Source organism: Danio rerio, chromosome 6 (genome assembly GCF_052040795.2).
Source record: "Danio rerio strain M-AB ecotype USA chromosome 6, GRCz13ab, whole genome shotgun sequence".
NCBI lineage: Eukaryota > Metazoa > Chordata > Actinopteri > Cypriniformes > Danionidae > Danio > Danio rerio.
In genome coordinates this window covers 53,806,356-53,827,977 of record NC_141026.1, presented here as the reverse complement: position 1 = coordinate 53,827,977, position 21,622 = coordinate 53,806,356, and the positions used below count along the sequence as shown (strand labels likewise).

The 21,622-nt window shown below is 35.5% G+C and overlaps 2 protein-coding genes across 3 annotated transcripts; one reads left to right on the top strand and one right to left on the bottom strand.

Annotated features, from left to right (window-relative positions):
• Positions 1 to 3,166: 3,166 nt before the first annotated feature.
• On the bottom strand, positions 3,167 to 16,830 carry tmem74b (transmembrane protein 74B). 2 transcript variants are annotated; one of them, XM_087258088.1, is made up of 3 exons: positions 16,756 to 16,830; positions 7,571 to 10,896; positions 3,167 to 7,496 (listed from the first exon to the last, which is right to left on the bottom strand). In XM_087258088.1, the coding sequence occupies exon 2, from the start codon at positions 10,845 to 10,847 to the stop codon at positions 10,158 to 10,160; it is 690 nt and encodes a 229-aa protein (XP_087114214.1). In that variant the 5' UTR covers positions 10,848 to 10,896; positions 16,756 to 16,830; the 3' UTR covers positions 3,167 to 7,496; positions 7,571 to 10,157. The 2 variants fall into 2 exon arrangements, with proteins under 2 accessions (XP_087114214.1, XP_087114215.1); XM_087258089.1 differs by having other exon boundaries at positions 6,158 to 9,217; positions 9,422 to 10,896.
• A 2,271-nt stretch (positions 16,831 to 19,101) lies between these two features.
• Positions 19,102 to 21,146, top strand: blcap (bladder cancer associated protein). The gene is given in 2 exon segments (NM_131493.2): positions 19,102 to 19,357; positions 20,301 to 21,146. A coding segment is annotated over 1 exon segment (264 nt). The 5' UTR covers positions 19,102 to 19,357; positions 20,301 to 20,422; the 3' UTR covers positions 20,687 to 21,146.
• The last annotated feature ends 476 nt before the right edge of the window (positions 21,147 to 21,622 follow it).

Here is a 21,622-nt window from a genome sequence, read left to right as displayed (position 1 = left end):
GCCCAAGCCCAAAATTATTCATACCCCTGGCAAATTCTTAATTAAAATTTAATTTTCTTTTTACCGGAAATGACAAAGGCTTCTCTCAAAAATAATCAGACAATGTACAAGAACCATTGTAGAAAAAAAAGAATTTCTCAGTTTTTATTTACATTTAAATAAAAAGTGTCACGTCTAAAATTAGTCAAACCCTTCTCAATAATCTATAGAAAAGCCTTTAATGGTTATTACTGCAATCAAACACTTGCTGACCTTATTGCATGTCTCCACTAGTATTTTTGTCTATTCATTTTTTAACGATAAACTCCAACTCTTTCAGATTGGACAGCCTCCTTGCCATCACCATGATCTTTGACTCCCTTCACAGATTCACAATTGGGTTGAAGTTAGGACTCTAGCTGGGCCACTCAGGCTGGGTTTTTGTCTGCTAACCATTTCTTCACCAACTCGCTGTGTGTTTTGGGTCATTTTCAACCTGAAATGTTCACTGGTGGCCAAAGAACTCCCTTCACAGATTCCCAATTGGGTTGAATTCATGACTTTGGCTGGACCACTGCAAAACAGTAGTGTTTTTGTCTGCTAACCATTTCTTCACCAACTCGCGGTGTTTTTTGGGTTGTTATCAACCTGAAATGTTCACTGGTGCCCAAGGACTCCCTCTACAGATTCTTAATAGGGTTGAAGTCAGAACTTTGGCTGGGCCACTGCAAAACAGTAGGGTTTTTGTCTGCTAACCGTTTCTTCACCAACTCGCTTTGTGTTTTGGGTTGTTATCAACCTGAAATGTTCACTGGTGCCCAAGGACTCCCTCTACAGATTCTTAATAGGGTTGAAGTCAGAACTTTGGCTGGGCCACTGCAAAACAGTAGGGTTTTTGTCTGCTAACCGTTTCTTCACCAACTCGCTGTGTGGTTTGGGTCATTTTCAACCTGAAATGTTCACTGGTGCCCAAGGACTCCCTTTACAGATTCCCAATTGGGTTGAATTCATGACTTTGGCTGGACCACTGCAAAACAGTAGTGTTTTTGTCTGCTAACCATTTCTTCACCAACTCGCTGTGTGTTTTGGGTTGTTATCAACCTGAAATGTTAACTGGTGCCCAAGGACTCCCTCCACAGATTCTCAATTGGGTTGAAGTCAGGATTTTGGCTGCACCACTGCAAAATGTCAGTGTTATTGTCCGCTAACCATTTCTCCACAACTTTGTTGCTTGTTTTGGGCCGTTATCAACATGAAATGTTCACTGGTGCCCAAGGACTGCCTGAGGTTGTTGTTGAGAACTCAAACTCAGGTCACCGTAAGCACCTCGACTTATTTTTTATAAGTTAAACCACTTTTTTACTTCAGCAAAGTAATCTAGGTAGTTTAATGGCTAAGTGTCCAAAAATGACTGCAGTAAATAATAAAGGCATAGCAACAAAAAGAGATTTATTTCACGCATGGAAAGTACGGTATAAAAAGGTGACACATTTGCATTAAACATACATAAAGTGATTACAGACTTGAAATGCACAGCTCACATTGTACACATGCAATTTAATCACCCCTGCTCTCGACATAAAAAAAAAAACTGAGCGATTGGCCTAAAAGTACCACGGGACTGCATTTAATCTGAATACATAACAGTCTGTTTGGCTCACACAAGTATTATCAACGTCATTAAACCTCTGCACTTCTGTTTGTTATTCTAGAGGATTTCTAGGAGCTCTTTATAGGTCGGCCGACTCCATGATTAACCTTCACAGATTGTACAATTATAGTCATTTAGCAACAAAGATGAGCAGACGCTAATTCTAATCAGCCCAAATGACTACAAGCTCCATAATTGTGCTCATTTGAATAGCATATTGTTATATCACTCTTAATATTTCTGCAATATTGTATGTGTAATACCCGAGTGACCTACATCTGTATGATTGATATAATGTGAGGTAAGTGATTGGATTAAAACAAGCATATTTATTTATTAATGTACATATACGATATGTTGTTTTAATGGAGTCTACCATTCAATAGTATGACATGTTGATATTTAAAGTCTCTTAGGCTCACCAAGACTGCATTTATTGAACTAAAATGCATTAATATTGTGAAATAAAACGATTACAATTTAAAATAACTGTTTTCTGTTTGAATATACTTTAATAATGTCATATATTTCAGTGATTTAAAGCAGAATTTTCCGCATTATTACTTCAGGCTAAGTAATACTATGACAATTTGCTGCTCAAGAAGAATTTCTCATTATTGATAATGTTAAAAACTGTTGTGTTGCTTAATATTCTTTTAAAAGATTCATTTTTAAGACTCTTTGTTGAACATAAACAAAAAAAGGGCAGCATTTATTCACAATTACATTTTTTAGTAATATTATTATTATCTTCTGGTTGATTTTATGCATCCTTTCTAAAAAAAAATGCATTGATATACATAAAAAAGTTGAATATGCTAACATTCCATTATCAATACTGTCAATCCGACTTGCTCGGTTCATTCTGACACATGGAAAAACGATTGTTAGACATTTGGTAATGTATTTAAATGGCATTCACATTCATTTAGGGACTTGTGCATGAGCAATGTGACCAACAGCAGTGATTTGGTTTCGGATAAATGCTAAATGTGCTCGATATTAAATACCTCTGTGCTTACAAGACAATATATTTACACAACCGAAGACATGAAAGCAACTTAATACCTTCCCTTTCGTCTCACACCTTTACATCACACCATAACCAACATCTTACAGATAATAAAAGACAGATATATATTTACTATAATTGTGTTATGCAATGAGAAACATGATGGCATCAAAAAACATCTATCACTTTAATCATCATTTCAACAGCACTTCAGTTAGTGATGCATCAAGCAGCATGTAAACGCATCACACTTTAAACACCACCAAATATTCTATAAGGACAGTATATAGTAACGTTCCAACAATCTCTAGACTTTATGAAATATGTTGTGTAAATAATGTGTAATAAATTATGTATGAAATACACCTTATTTTCTAATAATTCAACAAATTAGGGTTGATTATTTCACTACAGTGTTGTATCTCAAAACGTTTGGATTTTTGTCTTTAAACTGCTTTTGTGTTTAGGATCTCATTTAAAAGCTTTTGTTTAGTTGTGATTTTATTTTTAATTGTTATATTTCTGAAATAATTCAGCGTTGTGTTATGAAACTAATCGAACTATATTTGCTGTGCATTCATCTGACAATAATTGCACACCTTCACTGGTTCATCATCAGCCAATCAGAATCAAGCACTAAACAGCCCTGTAGCATAAAGAGCCGATCACACCGAACTCACCTATTTACGTTCCAAAAACGCGAGGTGTATCACAAAGGTGTATCACACTTTGTTGACAAGAAAAAAGCAGTGTGTTGCGCTTTTTATGTTGCTAGGCAACAACTGAATCAGCTGTGTATTGTCCGTGAGTGCTGCTGTTGATATTGTTATCATTTTAATATTTAATAATATTGTGATATTCAAGATATGGGAGTAATACGGCAGCAGATAACTCAAAACAGCGACCACTAGTCTCTCCTCCATTTTCGAAAGTCTCTGTAGTCGCCTTGACAACACAAACACTGCTGTCACCTCAACGGTCACCTCCTCTGCTTTTATTTGATTGCAGATTGAAAAAGACGCGACTGACGTAACGCGCTTTTTCCACCCAGAGTTGACTTTTTTCCAACTGTGAGTGCACAGCGAGAGAGGGCAAAAACGCAAGGCACGCAGCAGGTGGTTAAAACGATTGCCACACAGGGGACATAACGCTCACGGCCATTAGTAAATCATTCAGAAAAAGGCGCCTCTCGATGCAAAAAGTGCGTTCGGTGTGATCGGCCCCTAAGGCTGCGTGTCCACAAACTTTTTCTTGAGCTGTTAGTTTGTTTTCTGATATTGTCAATTGTTTTTAGCCGTTGCAAGTTAAAAAAAAAACGTAGCGCCTATCAGTGTCACTTTTGAGCTAGCCGTACAATTACAGTGGAGGAGGGGGCAGGACAATGGCTATTTCTCAATGCCAAGAACACAGAGAACGAACTTACGTTCTGACGGTCTTGAGTTTTGAAACTGAACTTTGGAGGTTGATGATGACGTTACACGAGCACACAAGGGCGCAAGATCGCTGAAGAATGCATATTGCGAAACAGTCAGTACCATGTAACTGTCAACAAGTAATCTGCTAAAGATATTCAATTTGTAAAGCTACAGCAAAAGTCGTTTGTATCATAGCAACCGACTGAAAAATAAAACATGCGCTAAAAAAACACTCACAATTGAGCATTTTTAAAATTATAAATAATAAAAGGCAAAAACGCTTTAGTGGACACACAGCCTAAAGGGACGTTTACACTAAGAACAATAACAGCAAATATAATGACAGCGAAATTTGTCCACACCAGTAAACAATAATAATCTGTTTCTAATTTTTATTCATGTTACATTTGTAGTTCATCTGACCAGTGAATCCAGCTCGTGGAATCTATCTGATAAAGCGTCAGTGTAGTGGATTAACAACCGCACAAATGATTTTCCCCCAGCATTTTTAAAGGAGGCAATGCAAAGACACTGAGACTACACTAAATACCTGAGGTACTTTTTATTTTCATACTTCAATTTGCTAGCCTGGCTTGCATAGCTTCAATGTAAATTTGTATTATTCGCTCCCATTGTATAACCAATTGTTTTCAAGATAGTCATTATCTTTGAAAAGAGGGCTTAACATCAGTTCTTCTCCACAATGTGGCTATCAGTGTTTTATCAAGCAGAGAAAAACGTTCTGAAAGATAAAATCCACAGCAATGTTTTCATTGTTATGTTTATAGTTATCGTGCTTGGTGTGAACTAGCCGTAAGTAACTCTATTCCCAATGTGCTCCAATTAACCATTGGATTTAGTGTAATAATGATAAAACTCTTTGCTTGGGTTTTCGTTTTTTTAAGATTTGAGTCAACATTTATATAAATAGCAAAAAGCTTTCCTAAAGCATTCTACATCTTAAAATGATGTTAATCAAGTGCACTTTTGCGACTCTACTAATGCAATGTGATTTGTCTATATATCAGTTACCAGTTGCCATTATAAAGCTTTCTGCAGATACACTGGATATGTACTGTATTTTGGACACCCGGGACATGTGAGATTGCAGGCCAGGGCAATCTTTACTACACCTAAGATGTGTAATACATCTGCTCTTATTAGATTTCTGCTTCGTTTTGATTACAGTCTTGCTTTCGAACGCTGTGCTTTTAGAAAATAGTGAAAACTCAGCAGGAAAGCTGAACCAAAGGGACCAAGGTTCAGGCAGATTCCTATAAGATCCGGAAAAGCTGAATGACAAATATCAACCTCTGCTTATGTGCTATCACAACTATAAATGAGGGAATGAATAGTCTACAATATTTATTGTTTACGACGGGGGTGTCCAAACTTAGTCCTGGAGGCCCGGTGTCCTGCATATTTTAATTCCAACCCCAATTTAACAAACCTAATCCAGCTAATCAAGCTCTTCCTATATATACTAGAAACCTCCAGGAAGGTATGTTAAAGGAAGTTGGAGCTAAACTATGCAGGACACTGGCCCACCATGACCGAGTTTGGACACTCCTGGTCTACGATAATATCATACGTGTTTAATGATGTGCGAGCTGCAGTAATTGAATATGTCACTCAACATATCAAAGCACTCTTTAGATGTGTCATGAAGATATATCAGAAATGACAGAATAATTCAAGTTTTGAAAGCACAAATATCCCTGTGTGGGTTTGTGTTTTATATCCTAAAAGTGCCGTTTGCCTGAATATCAGCATGTGAGTGATCGCAAATGTGATGTTGATTTCGTACAAGCAAAGTAGAACAAAAAGCAGAAACACTGCAGTGTTCACATCAGTTTTCGAACAAAACATTTGAGTCAGTGATTCAATGAATCCTTCACAAAGTGTGCATCTGAAATCGCATAATAAATGGATTTGAATTTGCTAAACAAAGGATAAAATGTATGTCCTATATTATGAATATGGACAGTAATATTTATGCAAAATATTGGATTTTCACAGGTATCAAATAAGGCAGTATTAAACCCATTTTGGCCGATGCTTACAACGATATCTTTCTTCTTTTATGTGTTTTTTTTTTTTTGGAAAGTGTTCATTTACAAGCGTTACGTTTGTGTTTTTATGATCATAAACGGAAGCTTTTGACCATTAGATCAAACTAGCCTTTGACTTTATGACACTAATTAATGTTAAAAACAGAAATAACTTAATGGTTTTATATTTTATTACTAAATTTTTTAAAAAATTACGGGGCAAGTAGAATTTTTCCATCTCTGTCAGACCCATTATTGGGTAATTTACTGAACATTCTGATAATATTGTGCTTATCTAGGTAGTATGAATAAACATGTCACATTTAGCCACTTCATTTTGTAACACAGTAAAGCGTCCTTCATACAGTGCATTACAGAATATCAACAAAATAGTTTTGCTCATTAATTGATTTCAGGCATAGAAAGCAAATTGCTGCATTTCTAAATGAATCAGTCGTTTTGAATGAATCATTTGAATGAATGCTTCATTAGACCCTTTCACACGTACAGACCTTTTTGAAAAATTACTGGCAAATTTTTGGAAAGGGATCACGTGTGAAAATTCCGGAACATTCTTGCCTGTGTGAACGGTGTTTTTCTTAATTTACCGGTAAAGTTGTTCTGGACATTTTCTGGTATCACGGTTATCATGAAAGTGGCTACTGACTCAGCCCAGCAAGCACTTTTTGTTTTTATAAGATGTCTAATAGAATCGTCGTTTTAAATGAATCATTTGAATGAATGGTTCATTACACACTTTCACACATACAGACTTTTTTAGAAAATACCGGTAAATTCTTTCAAGCAATTTTCCGAAAATAAAAGTTGTAACATTACCGGTAATTTGCCGGACTGCTACTCTGTGTGAACGCAGAAGGTAAAAATTGCTAATCACATCCGCGCTGTTTATGAAAATAAAAGCCTTTGAATATTTTTCAGACCTATCTAGCTGCTAGATGTAAGTCAGAAAACGTTTCTATGTTCCTTCTTAGTCAGAATTTACCGGTATCTTGGAATGAATGTGTGAACGGCATTTCCAGAAAAATTCCGGAACATCTTTGCGTGTTTGAACAGTGCTTTTTTGAATTTACCGGTAAAGTTGTTCCAGACATTTTCCAGTCTCACGATATCATGAAAGTGGCTATTGACTCAGCCCAGCAAGCACTTTTTGTCTTTAAAAGATGTCTAATAGATATCTAAAAATAGCCGTCTTGGCTAAAACAAGGCTAAATTTGGGCTGTTAGTGAAAATCTAATAGACGTCTAAGATCAAAATAAAGTCAAAACTAGACTAGTCATCAAATAAACAGAAATAAATACCTACACATATACTGCTTGTCTAATCTGTCTATTTGACGATTAGTGTAGTTTTAGGTTATTCTTAGATGTCTATTAGATTTTCACTAACAGCCCAAGTTTAGCCTTGTTTTAACAAGCTGTCTACGTTTAGATGTCTAATAGACGTCTATTAGACACAAAAGTGTTTGCTGGGAGGGATCTGCTGTCACATACTGGTGGTTTAGTGCTTAATCACAGACAGCACACAAAAACACACAATATAATTATTATAATTATAATTATAATAATTATTGTAATTTACGAAAAAATATTGCAATTTCATATTTTTGTCAATATCCCCCTAGCAATGAGCTTATTCTTAAAGCATACAGTAGCCTATATCTGTTGTGTTAACGAGAAGACGACAGCTTTGTAACCCGAACATTTATATTGAAATATATATGTTTCTACTTTAACCTAATGCGTATTGCACCATTACAGTAAAACTTCACATTTTTGTTAGCACAAATCTACTAAATTACCATCCTGATAGATATTGTAAAATAGATATTTCCTTTAAAACATTTAGCATTCATATGTCTATTCCCTTGGTTGCAGTACATTGTCTTCTACTCCGAGAACGTGGGCTGATGACAACGAGTAAGTGTGTGTTACACATATACAAAAACACCAACAGTATACAAATACAAACAAGCCTAAATGTGTTCACGGTGAACATTAGTAACATCTTAAGGCATATTGCATCCTTGGATAATAATAGCTTGTATATATTCCACTCATAGTGTCTTAAGTGTAGCAGTTGTAGGTTATACAGACATTTATTTCAAGTTTTGTCGAGTAGCTGATGGCGGTTTGTTCTGCAGCATGTTGAGTTATTATGACGCTTCACCATTGTGCTTTCATTCTGTTGTCTTTTAAGGAGTTACCATTTCTTTTTGCATCATCACATTCGGTGTTTTAAGAGTGTTTGCCAGGAACTTGGCTGAAATGATAACAGTACATGCAAGGCAGCATTAAAGTGGACCTATTATGCAGAAAACGCTTTGATTGACATTCTCCCTTTGCACGTGTCATCAGAGGGGGAAAGCCCAGCCCATTAGTGACAATCTCTCCCTCGTTATCTTAGGACGTTGTCTTGTTTTTGAATCTGCCACTATGCTGACACATACGCATTTAAAGCCCCGCCCTCTTTTGAAAAGATCTCATTTTAATTTAAAGCATCAGTCACCAAAATGGCACAACTAGGGTCAAAGAGTATACGGGGCAATTTCAAAGAGATATAAAACATTATTTGGGGGTTTTTTGAGCTGAAACTTTATATATATTAGCGACTTATTTTGCGTCTTGTTAAAAGGGGCATAATAGGTACCCTTTAATAAGTTATCATGTATGAAAATTGCACATTTCATCAACTTAAGTAAAATAAAATTTAAATAATTTTTTGGCACAAAGAAAACAAAGCCTGTTTAAGAAGGATTAAAATGTTCAAGATTACTATAGGTGAGGCATTCATTTGTGCGCCAAACCAGAAGTCCAATAAATTATAGTAAGTGAAATCATGTTGCTTTATATTTGTTGTCTTTACAGATTTTTCCATGTCTTAGTGTATTGTTGTTTGTTTGTTTGTTTGTTTAGTTGATGATTTCGGCCTTAGCCTTTCTAGTTTGGTTGATAGAAATGTCATATATATACAGTTGAAGTCAGAATTATTAGCCCCCCCTTTGAATTTCTTTTTCTTTTTCAAATATTTCACAAATAATGTTTAACAAAGCAAGGAAATTTTCACAGTATGTCTGATAATATTTTTTCTTCTGGAAAAAGTCTTATTTGTTTTATTTCTGCAAGAATAAAAGTGGTTTTTAATTTAATAAAAAACATTTTAAGGTCAAAATTATTAGCCCCTTTAAGCTATTTTTTTCGACTGTCTACAGAACAAACCATCGTTATACAATAACTTGCCTAAATACCCTAACCTTGCCTAATTACCCTAACCTAATTCAGTGGGGGCGGGGGGCTAATAATACTGACTTTAACTGTATGTTTTGCAACAAAAACTTAAAAGATTTTTCTTTTGCTCATTTGCATATCAAATTAGCACCATGTTTTTTTTTTTACTATTTAACCATCTAACTGCCTCATGCATTAATCAGCGTTGCCATTTCCACTTATTATACAAAATTATGAAATATTTAGATTTTTTTTTGCAATTAAATTAGGAAATTCTCTTATTTTCCATATTCAGATTTAATTATTATCATTTGCATATTGTTAGTAAACAAAGTTGTATATTTGTTAGTTTATTTGATTTCTTTGGCTTCTTTTAATAGTTTTGATTGATTTTACTGAGATCTGGCAATACAGCACAACATAATGGTGTCATCAACCTTAAAATTTATTTAAAAGCCAAAATCTTAAATTTACCAAAACATTTATTCATATTTTGGTTTTCTATTTGCAATTAAACTATGAAATATTCAGATTTAATTAATATCATTTGCATATTGTAAATGGATAAAGTTGTATAATTGTTTTTGTTTTTTTGTTTTTTCTTGTTGGCTTCTTTTCGTAGTTTTTTATAATTGATTTTACTGACATCTGGCAACACACAGAATGTATTGATGACAGCAACCTTGAACTTAAAGCAATTTAATTTAAAACCCAAAATATAAAATTGACCAAAAACATTATGCTGCTGCCTTGCATGTACTTTTTCCTTTAGGAACTGTAACTCTTCAGTGTGATTTGGTTGTGCTACGTGTTTAGCGTTCCTGGAGGAACCTGATTACCGTTGGCCGCATCGGCGGTGGTGTTCGGTTCACATTCCACAAGAGTGTCCCTCCCGTCACCTTCAGCCAACTGCCTCATCCTCATGTTAATGGATCCGTATGATTTCATGGGTCTTCTAGCGAAAGTCCTCCTCCGATACAGTTCTCCTTTGCATATAGACACCATTAATAAAACAGATAACAGCATTCCTCCCAGAGTGAGCAAACCCAGTCCTGCAATAATGCATTTGTCAAGATGAGAACCGAGTTGTGCGTAGTACATCTCCAGTTTCTCCATCTGACGCGCTGTCACTTGGTCCGGGTTGACTTTTGCCTCTCTTGGGATGGTGTAGGCGATTACCACTAATATGATCCCACTCACCAGGAAAACAAGTGCGAAAATGAACCCGTAGTCCACTGAATGGTCGTTATACTCGAGCTCGGGTTCGTCTTCAGAGCGCGGCGATGGCACTTCTCTCTGTATAGGCAGCGGATTTGATTGGGAGTCAATGGATGTGAAGCTAGGTCCAGATGCTCTGGAGGTAACGCGGATCCTTGATCCCGGATCCTCATCCTCGAATGATGCATTTTCGATGCCTGTTGATGGCCGTGGTCCTGAGGAGGCCTGAGGACGTTCCCCCAGTTCACGGAGCTCCACGGCATTCAGAGACTCCATCCACACTGAGTCCAGGCACTCATGTTGAATCAAATGCCTCTTGTTTTACCTTTAAAAGACAGTACGACTTATTTTATGATTGAACAACAGAGCATAATATTTAAGAAACACCAAATCACAACATTTAAATTCCAAAGTCCATTCTAGTCATCATCACAATTTTTTTTTTACTGTAGATAATATCGCAGAAAATGTCTAATAAAATAAAACACGGTAGTAGGGATGGCTCGATACTATAATTTTGGATTCAATAGACCCTTTTCACATTTCCTGGTTTCTCTGCAGCAGAAGTCGTCATAGTTGGGAGAATGCAGTAAATAAGAGAATACAACAAATACATTTCTACAATCCTATTTGCTAAAATAATAAAAGAAAAACTCCATGATGGTGTTATCAAGACTTACAGAAAAAGGAGAAAAAAATTGTGTGAGATTGATGACGACTGCCAGAGGAGAGAAAAATGTCAAATTTACTCTCAGCCCCATAGACTCTGCATTAGAAACATCTCTCACAAGCAGTAATTCGTTTTTTGTAACTTAACGCACAGATGATATAACACATTCATAAATGCATATAAATATTCATCCGTTTTTAAAAAAAATATAAATATTAAAAACTTTCAAGGATTTCAGATTTTGATGATCGTGTAAATGTGTCATAACAGTCTTGTGAAAAGGGTCCATACGATACCAGAATGTAATACCTCGGTATTGATACTACAGGTCATATGAGTAGAATTTATGCACTTGTCTTGCCCTCCTGCATGGTGTAAATGGTGGTCTTTTGGACAACTGTCAAATCAGCCGTGTTCCCCATAATTGTGTACAATAATTGTGTAGCCTGAACACCTACACTGTTTCTCAATATGCGTTCTTCAGCGGTCTTGCGTCCTCGTGTTATCGTGTAACTTCATCATCAGCTGCCTAAGTTCAGTTCCAATACTCAAGACCGCAAGTATGGAGGAAACTTCCCAGATGTGATCTTGATATCGAGGACGCACCGATGCAAACTTGAGCACCGAACTCGCTCTGGAAGTCCCAGAAGTCATTGCGACTGGAGGTGGGAAGCGCTGCATTTTATTTAGATTTATTATCAAAGTTCAGAGATATGACTTATTTCCCTCAGGAGTTTCTCTAAATGAAATGGTGAAAGTAAACATTACCATGAATATCTTAATTAAGGAATAAACACATTAAGGGTGTTTGTTTGCTGAAATTCGTATTAAAATCAGTTTAATTTATATTGTGCAACATTTATTTATAATGTTTTTATGCAAAGTACATATTTTGAAAAGGGGAATAACAATAAATTGTTGTATGAAGGCTGTATTGTTTAAATAATTTACCATTAAAACCATGTGAAGGTCATGTGACCATCAGGAAGAACGCAGCATCTCAATTCTCAAAGAACTCGTTCCCTGCCCTCGCGGTCTCCTGAGTTCGTTCTTCTGAGGACACCTGGCAAGATCGGTCTCCACAAGAACACAAGTCCGTTCTCTGCGTTCTTGATATTAAGAAACAGCCCTAGACTGAGAGCCATTTAAAAGCCTTTGCAGGTGTCTGAGTTAATTAGCTGATTAGAATGTGGCACCAGGTGTCTTCAATACTGAACCTTTTTACATTTGCTGCGTCCCAAATGGCACACTATACACTATGCACTCACGCACATATGCACTTACACACTCAACAGCATAGTATATGAATGTAGTGTCGTCTCAAATGGAGCACAAATGTTTTTTTACTAAGCGGAAATTCTAAATTTTGCTTTCATAATCCAAAATAAAAAAGTTATCCAACATGTCTGATAGCTCCGACCCTTCCGCTATGTGAGCAAAGCTGCGGCTGTTGAGTGCGTAATTGTCCATCATTCCACACTTCATTTATTTTTTTTTTTATTTGACATGGACATCACAGTTACGCTGGACAACCAAATGCATTTGTTTAAGTGTTTTAGCAAACTTGCTTATTCTCAACACCTGTCCACAGGAGGCTCAAAAATCGACAAAATGCAAATATAATAGAAACATACACAACATTACAATTCTTTACATACAATTACTGCAGGCAAAAGCAAAGGCGACATGATCCAACCAACTAACAGTAGACTATTTGTGCAAACACTGCTGTTTTGTTTTTAACCACTTTTTAAGAGCAAAATATTTAGATTACTTTCTGATTTTAAGCTAACTGTTTATGTCGATGTAATTTGCAGATGATCCCTAAAACTCCGTGCGCGAATATCAAACCTTAAGCCAACTTTTCTGAGCTAGGAGGTGATTGGTTTTCTAAAGTATTTCCCAGTTCAAGCTCGAGGGCTCGTGCAGCTTCACGAAGCCGCTGAGGAACAGACTTCGCCATGTTTATGCTGCCAAATGTCCCAAATAGTCCTCGCGGCAGCTGTGACGACATAACCTAAAACCTGCCTTGCAGCAACGGTGGCCGTCTGTGGGCGTGGCCAGGCCAGAATGCATTTTCAATTTCAAATTGGCTTTCATTCGTCGCGATGTGTTAAATGAAAATGCATTATGTTATTTTCATTTTCATTCTGCAGCAAACATTGCACATATGTCTTGGAAAATGCTAACTGAAATGCAGAAATACACTGCCTTTTACATATTGCATTATCGTTTTGCGTATTACATTTCAAAATTAATTTTGCTACACACATCCCATGCTGATGTGCTGAAAATGTAATCCTGCGTTTCCTAGACGCGAGTGTAAATGCATTTAGGACAAATAACATTTAAATTATCATTTTGCTACAGTTTCTGCTTGTACTTTATTCACATCAAATTCAGTTTGTGTATAGCATTTTCAATTTAGTTTTGCTACTTATAAAGCTTTAAAATGTGGATACAATTTACATATTAAAACAGTGTTTGAAATGAGAAATGCAAACAATGTAATTTAATTTACATTTTCATTCTGCACCAAACATTGCTCATATGTCTTGGAAAATGCAAATTCAAATACAGAAATACATTGCCATTTAACATATTGCATTGCCATTTTGCATATTACATTTTGAACTGAATTATGCTACTCGTATGCTTCCATACAGAAGTAGGTATCTGCACTGTTTATGAATTCATTCATTCATTTCCCTTTGGCTTAGTCCCTTTATTTATCAGGGGTCACCACAGTGGAATGAACCCACATCAACACAGGGAGAACAAGCAAACTTCACACAGAAATGCCAACTGACATAGCCAAGGCCACAGTTCTAACCACTGAGCCACAGTGTCGCTCTGCTTAGGAAATTTATATTTAATTTTCATGTCTCATGTAAAACATGAGCTTGTTACCAAAAGGTTACGATTCTAATTTAAGAGCGGACACGATCAACACTGTGTCCTTGAGAAAAGGATGTTAGCTCCGGAGGATAGTGCATCCATACAGTATGTGTGTAGGTGTACATGCTTACCATGAAAACTGTGATGATCTTAAGCTCTTTTAAGTGTGTTTACAGTTAAAGTATTCAGATATCAGATTTGCAGGATAGTTCTGGAATGATGGTATTATTTAAAATGAAACTACTGCAAGCTATTTAACATGACTGTAACAATAATAAGGGGACTTAAGGAATGGGGATAAATTGGCAATAAAGCAAATTATTTTTAGGCTACTGTACATCCACTTCTCCTCAATCAACTGTGTAATGTTTAAAATAATATACAAAAATCTTTCAAATGGACAGTTCCTTACAACAAAGCCATGATGTAATGAATGCCACACTAACATTCTTTATATTGTAAGTATTATATCCCTTTATATTTATTACTTTTATGCAAAATTAAAAAAAATTTCCAATAAAACAAAAAAAAATATGGATACTGAAGTTACTATAAAATAACTATGGCTTTGCTTCACTAACCATGGCTTGCTTTAACCATGGTATTTGTAAAAACACAAAAAGGAAAAACATGATTTCTACACTTTTGCTTTGTAAAAACACTGTTATTGTCTTTAAAGGGACCCCAAAATTAAAATCTACTCACCCTCAATTGGTTCCAAACTTCATCAGATTGTTTTTCCTGTTGAACAAAATTAAGATATTTTGGGGGGAAAAAAAGCTGAAAACCTGTAACCATTGATTTTTTTATAATAGAAAAAAAAAATACTATGGAAGTTACAGGTTTCCAACATTTTTCAAAATATCTTCTTTTGTGTTTAACAGAAGAAGCTTGTTTTGGTTTAAAACAAGTAAATGTTTCTTTATTTGTGTGAACTATCGATATATGGGATAATATATATATATATATATATATATATATATATATATATATATATATATATATTATATATATATATATATATATATATATATATATATATATATATATATATATATATATATATATATATATATATATATATATATATATATATGAGCAATTACAGTGTTATGGATGTAAAAACTCAACATATAAATTCACAGAGAAAATATATGTTAACATTATATTGAAACATCTGTTTAAATTTTCCAGAAGAACTAACCACAGAGTTAAGGGACCACATAAATATCAATCTGTAAACATATTTTGTACTTTAAATTAGGAAAATAAACATGGGTTATGGATGTAACCAAAAAAAGGCAGCAAGTTTACAGTATACATCATACTTTGTGAAAACTCTATGAATTAAACTGCACAACCCAAAATAAATAATACTAATCAAAAGGATATGGTTGCTCACTATAGAACAAAAATGATTGTTTTTTTTATTTAAGTTTTTTGCATTTATGAGGAAAAAGCGTTGTTATTGATGTGAGGCCTTTTTGTTATGGATGTAACAAATGTGAAATTGGCGCTTGTGTGACTTTGGTAAATTAATAGTTTGAAAACACTGACAGAGACATTTTTGAGGATCTCTAAAGTCCTGTAAAATACTTGCTTACAGAAAAAAAAACTTAGAAACAGTTTCTGTATTTTAGTGAAAATGTAATTTTTATTATTATTATATAGAATTTTTTTTAGCAAAACTGTGGCTCAGTGGTTAGCACTGTTGCCTCACAGCAAGACGGTCGCTGGTTCGAGCCCTGGCTGGGTTAGTTGGCATGTTCTCCCCATGTTGGCGTGGGTTTCCTCCATGTGCTCAGGTTTCCTCCACAGTCCAAAGACATGCGCTAGGTCGTAGTGTATGTGTATGGATGTTTCCCAGTACTGGGTTGCACCAAAAAGGCCATCCGCTGTGTAAAACATATGCTGGATAAGTTGGCGGTTCATTCCGCTGTGGCTACCCTTAATGAGTAAAGGGACTAAGTCGAAGGAAAATGAATTCATGAATGACTGAACAACTGAATTAATGAATGAATATTAATGTTCTCGCAATATTAGCACATTTACCATGTCTTGTAATGCCTACCTATTCAATTAAAATGAATATAAGGGTAGAAAAATCTGGTGTAAGTTACAATAGCGCTTGTTTCTTTGTTAAATGACATGTTTTACCTGAACAGTGATCTTGACGAGGATGGAGACCATTCAAACAGCTCATTAGCAAAAACACTGTTATTGCGACGTATAAATAAGAAAAAGCTAAACAAAACACAGAAACAGCAATGTGGGCGATACGCAGAGATGTTCATTCTGCTCTAACGTTTACGGTTTACCTTCATGATCACAGTGGCCCATTTTACCTGACTTTACACCCTTACAAACGCTTAAAACCGACAGCGATAACAGCTAAAGCGAAATATCGACTGTAATTCGCCAATGTACGTTGTCAATAACACGTTTTATCCGATGGTAGTTCAATAAGATATGACCTTGTAATACCGCAAGTATTTTGTTTTCCACGAATATTTAACAGCCGTGCTACAAAAACACAAACGTAGCACGCGAACTAGCCTTTACCACCTTTGTTATTCGGTTATTTCAACGTTTTTTGGAAAGAAAACGCGTACCTACCTTGACGCGGGATCGCTCCACAGATCTCATAGTAACGGTGTGATGCTGACAGGAAGACCTTTCCACGGAGATCTCGAGGGAGATTTAGCCATGCGCGATGGAAACACTATCATTTTTTTCAGCATTCAACACAAATGCGACAAGATGTCAGATTATTCATCATCAGCTGCCTGGCGATGTATATTTTGCATTGTTTATGTACGGGTTGGTTATGGAGTGCACCTTTATCATGCACTGTGGTAGTGTCCTCAAGCAGAGATGTGCTGGAGTTGGGGATTTTAATTAAATATTGAAAATTAAAACAATATTTTATTCTGTCAGGTGCATTGCTTTGTATTGTGTGGGTTTTATTTTGTTAATATATTAATTTATTTGCTAAAGTAGTCAAGTTTTATATGAACATAATGTAATATATATATAAATATATATATATATATATATATATATATATATATATATATATATATAAAGTACATGATTCAAAGCTAATTTAGATATAGATAGATAGATAGATAGATAGATAGATAGATAGATAGATAGATAGATAGATAGATAGATAGATAGATAGATAGATAGATAGATAGATAGATAGATAGATGATAGATAGATAGACATTGTCTTATTTTTAAAACTGCATAAAATATGGAGTCAGATCAGTCTCAAAAATAATGTTCACAAAATAAAATTCACACATGCACAGCACAATTGACATTTATAAAATCCAATTTGTAAATTCAAAAACAATTCATAAATACACAAAACACAATTTGTAAATTCAAACAGTTCATAAATGTACAAATTTCTATTCATTCGGGAATTTGCGCCTTGTAAATTCACAAATACGATATATGCTAAGGTATGCAGAAGGACTTTTAATTTTTCAGTAACCTGGGTCAAGCAGTTGTTGCTAGATCGGACATGGTTGCGGCGAGAAGTTAATGAGAATTATTTATATTATTCATTAAATTTCCCTTTTATTGTATTTTATTAACGTCTACCCCCTACCCCAACCTTAAACCCAACCATCACCGTAATGTAAAAACAGTAGATGTACCGAGTATAATTTATGCTATCGATTAAATAACCAAATAAATTGTATTAACGCCTATCCCCACCCCAACCCTAAACCCAACCATCACAGTAGGCTACTGTAAAAAATACCAATTATTGTTATACAGTGTCATAAACAATTCTGCTATATTGATGTGCATATCGCACTTCCAGTCGGCCGTGTATCCAATCTAGACTTTACCGGGTCAAGCGATTGCGGTGAACTGTATGCTGTTACAACATTTCCGCGTTTGTTTTCTTTAAAAATCAACGATTGTCACTGGCTGAGTGATATAAGATATTAAGCGGGTCTTAGAATGTACGAAGCACTGTATTAATTTCCCCCGCCATGTCTTTAAAATATGAACATTTATTTTACCCCAGTATATACAGTACAATAAAGCTTCTGCGCTAGCCTGCTAATCCTGATGGGCGCATGTGTGTAAACAGCTTTTCATCTCATTTTACACTTGAACAACTAAATGAATGTTTAAGTCTATTTAACTATGGTTTAATTACATTACAACATCGATGCTGTAAAAGCAACCATATACATTTGAAAAAAAGTCACATTAAGCTTTCACCGGAAGTTTAGCAGTATGGGAAGAAACCATATTGCATTTTGTCTTTAAGAAATGCGTTTTGGTTTTGTGAATTGTGCTGTACGTGTATGAATTTTATTTTGTAATTGTAGTATGTTTTTGAGACTGATCGGACTCCATAATAAAACATTATCAGATCTTAATAGATAAAAAAACAAATCAATCTTTAAAAACTAGCTGTGCTTTCTTTCTTCTGACCTTAGGGTTCCTAAGAAATGTGTGTTTTAATAGCTCAAATATATACAGCAACACATTAGCCATAATTTGCTAACCAGCTAAACAATTAATTCTCTTGAATATGTGTTATAATACACTTCTCAAAGGATTTCTGATTAGTTCAGTCTGAATTGTGTGGGAAGCACAAATTGATGCTTCATAAGCACTAAAAGCCAGATGGTGGACTAAGTGCACGAGTGTGTAGGCATATATGTCAGCAAAACACATTAGGCATAGTTTGCATTGTTAACCAAGATACACCTTTTTTTCTCAACCTTGCAGTTATATTACAACTAAATGTTGTAATATAACTATAACTACATATTACAACTAAATTAATGACAACCATCATATGTTATATTTAGTAAGTAGATATGATGGGCAAGGCAGATACATAAGGTACCATGGTTAATTAATTTGTAGTATAATATTTGACCAAACATAAGCATTAATAATATTAATATAATTCGTTAGGATCATTATCGAACGGTCTAATTCAAATACAATCATTTAATGAAAGAGCATAGGTAAATGTAATAAAGAAACCGAAAAAAAATGTGACACTTTTTGAGATATTTTAGAGAACTACATTAATTTTAACCAGGCATCTGCAGGACACACCACACCGTCATTTGGGTCCTTGGAGTGGCACAAATCTACGCAATCACCCAAAGAGCTGAACTCAATGGCGAAGGCTTAAATGCGAGATCAGGATTGAATTTGAAAAATGGCAGGTCTGAACATGATCATTTCACTCTTTTTGAGTTTTAAGATTTGTTTAATTAAGATTACCACCGTCATATATGTTTACATGTGTGGGCGGACGGTTTATTTTTGCGCTAACACCTAGCCTCAAGCTAACGCATGCTAGATATCCGGTTAGCCAACACGCTAACGTCACAATGTTTTTATTGTTCGTATATTTACGGTATAGATTACATACGTTCATGAAATACTAGATCAGTCTAACATTTAACAGTAATGCTATACTAAACGCCAGATTTCTTGCTTTTGTGTTGTTTATTGTCGATCCTTCGTGTAAACAGAGTAAGGAATGAAAGCTGAATTTCCTTTAGCTTTGCATTTAAATTGTTTTAGGGTTGCTCGAACTATTCAATTTAAATACAGGAAGTTTATTTATGTTTATAAGTTCATTATAAACATTTTAAATGTTTATAATGAATTGTAACGCCACACTAACAACATAATTTAAATATATTTCCTAACGTTTATTGTCGATTATTTTTTTGTACGTTATCTCTTGTTAAATTAAATGCTAATCTCAATGTAGGGATTTTTATTATGAGCTTAAAACTATAGTCTCACTAGGTAAACTTAATAAATGCAAAGTAAATATATTTTTATTTTTTAAACTAGTTTGTCTATTTAAGTTTAGTAAACCCTTAAATATTTAAATGTAATTAAAGCATTTGTTGAGCAATTGACCATTTAAGGAGAATATCTAGCCACATACGGCATTAACAATACTATAATCGTGTTTACATATTAGTCAGACTGTTCATATGTATCTCAAGGCCAGCATCTAAAAATACCCTCTGGCCTCATAATCTCTTAAAATACACCCTGATGCATTGACCTCGGTGCCTTATAAGGTAATGCAAGTCGAGCAGTGAATTGTGTGTATTAAAATGTTTTCTCTCTCTCCTTTTCCAAAAGGCCTGGTCTCGTATTTGGATAGCACGTCTAATCCCTCACAGACACACAAGGGATTTGTGTTGTAGTAGCGTCACATCGGATATATCTGAGCTCATACAAAGCGTCCCGCTTCCGCAGAGACCATGTACTGCCTCCAGTGGCTCCTCCCGGTCCTCTTGATCCCCAAACCCTTAAATCCGGCCCTGTGGTTCAACCACTCCATGTTCATGGGCTTCTACCTGCTCAGCTTCCTGTTGGAGAGGAAGCCGTGCACCATTTGTGCCTTAGTCTTCCTGGCGGCGCTGTTTCTCATCTGCTACAGCTGCTGGGGAAACTGCTTTCTGTATCACTGCCACGATTCTCCACTGCCGGACTCAGCACACGACCCCAGCATTGTGGGCACCTAGACTTATTTTGTTTCCCCCCCCCACACACACACATACCCTGGATGGTGAGGCGCCAGGAATGCTGGGACGTTTCAGTAGTTTCTACCCACTTTGATGCTGTAAGCGCCGCCTTTGATCCCTGACTTGAATCTCCTTTAGCGCGACGGTGCAGGAGGGCGTCTGAAGCTTGCATGGGTTCCATTCTCGTTGTGTTCGGTACACATTCTTTCATTTCTGGATGCTGAATTTTTCCAAAGGGGTCGATGATGATGATGATGTGTGTGCGAGAGTGTGTGTAAACGTTTGTATATTGCGATTTTTGGGTTTCTGTTCACGTGTCAATAATCAGTATGAGTCTCCTAAGTGTTACGCGGATGAATTTGGTCGCAGGTTGAGCTGAAGGTGTGTGTGCTACACTGCTGAGATCGCTCAAATGCTGTCAACACTTTTAATTCAATAAAGTTTCTAATGATCAGAGTCGAGATGTTATGTGTGTATGTCAAAAAATATTTATTTTAAAGCTCCCGTGAAATGAACGTTTTTTAGATGTTAGTAACACCATTGTAGGTTTTTAGGATATTGATAAGCCAGTACACTCCAAAACAGACATGACGATTCATGTTTAGAAGATATAAAACTGATATTAACATGGAGGTCTGTGAGATTAATCGTATCGCAACTGTGATTTAAAACGTTGTGATTACCTCATCGCAAGACGTTGCAAAATGAAATGTATTATTAATTTCCCCCGCCCACAGCAACAGGGTATATGCCGGACTAGTGCTGTTCCCATGTTGATACACTTCCGGTGACCTGTTATTGTGAACTTTTTTTCCATTTTATACGGTTCCTTATACAACATCGATGCTGTAATGTCATTAAAATACATTCAGTTCAATAAACTCAAGCGTAAAACGAGACAAAAAGCTGTTTACTCGCATGCACCCGTCAGAATCG

Excerpts from the sequence above, each read along its gene's own strand:
- tmem74b (XM_087258088.1), bottom strand. The coding sequence starts at position 10,847 with ATGGAGTCTCTGAATGCCGTGGAGCTCCGTGAACTGGGGGAACGTCCT.